A 2,867-nucleotide genomic window follows, 5' to 3' on the forward strand; every position below is an offset into this window, starting at 1 on the left:
CAACAAAAGGGCGGGGCAGGAGCGGGGATAGGGGCCCTGCAACCACTCACAGGGACCCGGGAGAATGCTGCCCACCAGTGAAGCCTCAGGAGATGGCCTGGGCTGAGGGGCCCCAACACCTCTTTTCTTGGGACCCCATGAGCAGCCGTAACGCAGCCGGGGGAGACACAGGAGCCAAGAGATGGCATGATGCACACAGATGTGCAGGTGGTACCCAAGACGCACAGGGAAATGGTGGGAAGGCCACACAGCTCAGGGTGACAGACCCCAGGAATCCCTCCAGACTACCAGTCCTCAGCATTGTCACACAAGCTCCCAGGGCAAGTGGCAGCTCCAGGCCTGCCCCAGTCAGCAAGGCAGGTGCAAATGACAAACCTGCAAGCCCACCGTTCTGGCTCTCACGGGTCTCCCCAAGGACCCCTTCACAACACAGGGATGAAACGTGAGCCAGTTCAGCTGCCCAAGGGCTCAGAAGGAATGGATCTGAGGGCACAGCAGTAAGAACCTGGAGAAACACCATTTCACATACATGCACTGAGGGGGCGTCCCAGTGGTCTAAGGCAGCACGGCATGCTGACATAAAGATGCCATAGCCAGGGATAACATGGTGACGAGCACGGCATGCTGACATAAAGACGCCATAGCCAGGGATAACATGGTGACATTGTGGTGTCCTCCATGAGACCGACCAGCACAGGCTTCCCTGAAGCACTCGCACTGTGCAGGCGGCTGAGGTGACGGCTCATGGACCCTGGACCTGCAGCCTCTCAGCAACCGGTGCTAGCCCGGCGCTCATTTCCAGAGCCCAGTCAGTGGGCGGTCCTACGAGCATGGTAGGTTGGGCTGAGCCAAGATGCTGACACCAGCAAGCAGGGGGCACTGTGCCCTCTGACGGCTGATGCACAGGGCTTGGCCAGGCTGCCTGCTTCCTCAACAGGAAGCCCCACCAAGGTAACTCAACAACTCCGGGCCAGCCCCCGTCAGGGGACTCCTGGAAATGGAAGAACATTCCAGGGTCATGACCAATGAGCAGGCAGGGATGGCATGAGGCCTGAACCACCTAAGCCATGAGTAAGGCCCAGTCCATAGCCTGCCTCAGACACCATGCTCACTCGGGCTTGCGAGGGGCAGGCGAGGGGACTTGGACAACACAGCAGCCTGTCCTGCAGCCTCGGAGTCCTCTGCAGCCACCCACTGCAGAGCGGCATTCCCTCAGGAGCAGGCAGGGATCTCCATCCTGATACAGCAAGGCTCAACCAGCTACCAGCAGGCCTGGCCCAGTGCTTGGTAGGTGCATTCTGGAGCGTTTGCAGTTAGGATGGACTCTTCGAGAACACTTCCTCACATTCGAATGACATCACAGTGATCAGGTAAAACCTTGACCAACCAGAACAAGGGGATGCCTGATCTGAGTGACCGAGACCAAAAGCTCACGGGCGCGCTGTCAGTTACCATCTGCTGTGGACGAGCAGGGCACAGGAGAGCGGACAGAGGCCGCGTGGGCGCCAGGGGCCTCCTGGAGGCCTTCGATTTTGACCACAGCCCTCAGTGCCACACACCACCGCCTTGCCTGCCGCTGCCTCCGGAATGGCGAGTGCACTGCACGGTGAAGCAGGGCTGCCGCGCAGCAAAACAGAGAACAGTGTCAAAGGCTGCGGCCGCCTGCTCCCAGGTCGCCTCGTCGCCCTGCCCGGGGTCTTCTCCACTTCCGCCGGCCTGGCCAGCTTTCTTTGCCTTGTGTGTGCTCCAGTCAGCCTTGGGCAACGACACAGCTGCTGGGGGATGCTCCTCCTCCAGCCCCCTTCCCACTGCACCCCACTCTCTGGCCTCACTGCTGTGAAGCCTGCTGCCTGGACAGGGGGCACCCTCCTTCACCAGCTCAAGGATATGGGCAAAAGCCTTGTTGTGAGGCTTAGTGTGGAGGTGTTCTGCTGCCAACGCCTCCTCCTCCTCCGAAGAGCCCTCAGCGAAGGGGACAGCGGGCCATAGCTTCCTCCAGGCCTGTTGGAACACTTGGCTGGGCACAGAGTTCCAGGCACAGGCCACGCTGAGTATGGCGTCGTTCACGCTAGGCTGGGTGTGGACACCCCGTGGGGTGGCGGGAGCATTGGCAAGGTTCCTCATGAAGTCCTTCCGGATGCCCTGCTCCATGGGCTGGATTAGTGAGGTGACACTGGCTGGCAGAAAGATGGTGAAGATGTTGTCGGAAACCTGCTCTGCCTCTCGCGGGTGGGCCTGAGGGCCACCTAGCAGGACGATGGCCTTGCTGTCCTCGGGCAAGCCAATGACTCTGAAGTGCTCCCTCACCGAAGGCACAAAGACCTGGTGGAACCAGTCCGCATAAGTCTCCTTGTCCACCCAGGCACTGCCCTGGGGCTGGTAGGTTGAGGGCAGGGGCTGGATGCTTCTGACTGCCCTGGGGCCACCGCACTTCCTCATGGCCAGGGGCTTGAGCCTGTGGGAGCCCATGGCGTTGGCACACATCAGGATGGTCAGCCGGTCTCTGCTGGGCTTGAGGCTGCCCAACCCAGCCCCACCCTCCGCGCTGGGGTTTGGCAAGCACCGCCAGAAAAGGCCAGTCTCATCTGCATTGTAAACCTGTTCAGGGGACAGCCCTTGCTCCGCTGCTAAGCTCCTGAAAAACCCACAGAACTGCTTGGCCGCCTGGTGGTTGGCCCCCTGCCTATCACTGGTCACGTCCAGTTTTTTAATGCCATGCCTGGCCTTGAAGCACCACAGCCAGCCTCCGGAGAACACGCAGGGCTCGGTCAGCCGCATCTGCTCATGGAAGTCCTTGGCCTTCTCAATGAGCATGGGGCCTGACACAGGCACACCCTGCCACGCTTCACTAGAAACCACTCATATAG

General features: G+C 60.5%; 1 protein-coding gene across 1 annotated transcript; it reads right to left on the minus strand.

Moving 5' to 3' along the window:
* Positions 1–1,444: 1,444 nt before the first annotated feature.
* On the minus strand, positions 1,445–2,864 carry LOC102484218 (jerky protein homolog; the record flags this gene model as incomplete). Its single annotated transcript, XM_014590866.1, is given in 3 exon segments — positions 1,445–1,608; positions 1,611–2,840; positions 2,843–2,864. Coding segments are annotated over 3 exon segments (1,416 nt in total), but the record flags the coding sequence as incomplete, so codon positions are not given.
* Positions 2,865–2,867: the final 3 nt, after the last annotated feature.

The sequence above is a fragment of the Tupaia chinensis genome, unplaced genomic scaffold (assembly GCF_000334495.1).
Source record: "Tupaia chinensis unplaced genomic scaffold, TupChi_1.0 Scaffold000493_1, whole genome shotgun sequence".
NCBI lineage: Eukaryota > Metazoa > Chordata > Mammalia > Scandentia > Tupaiidae > Tupaia > Tupaia belangeri.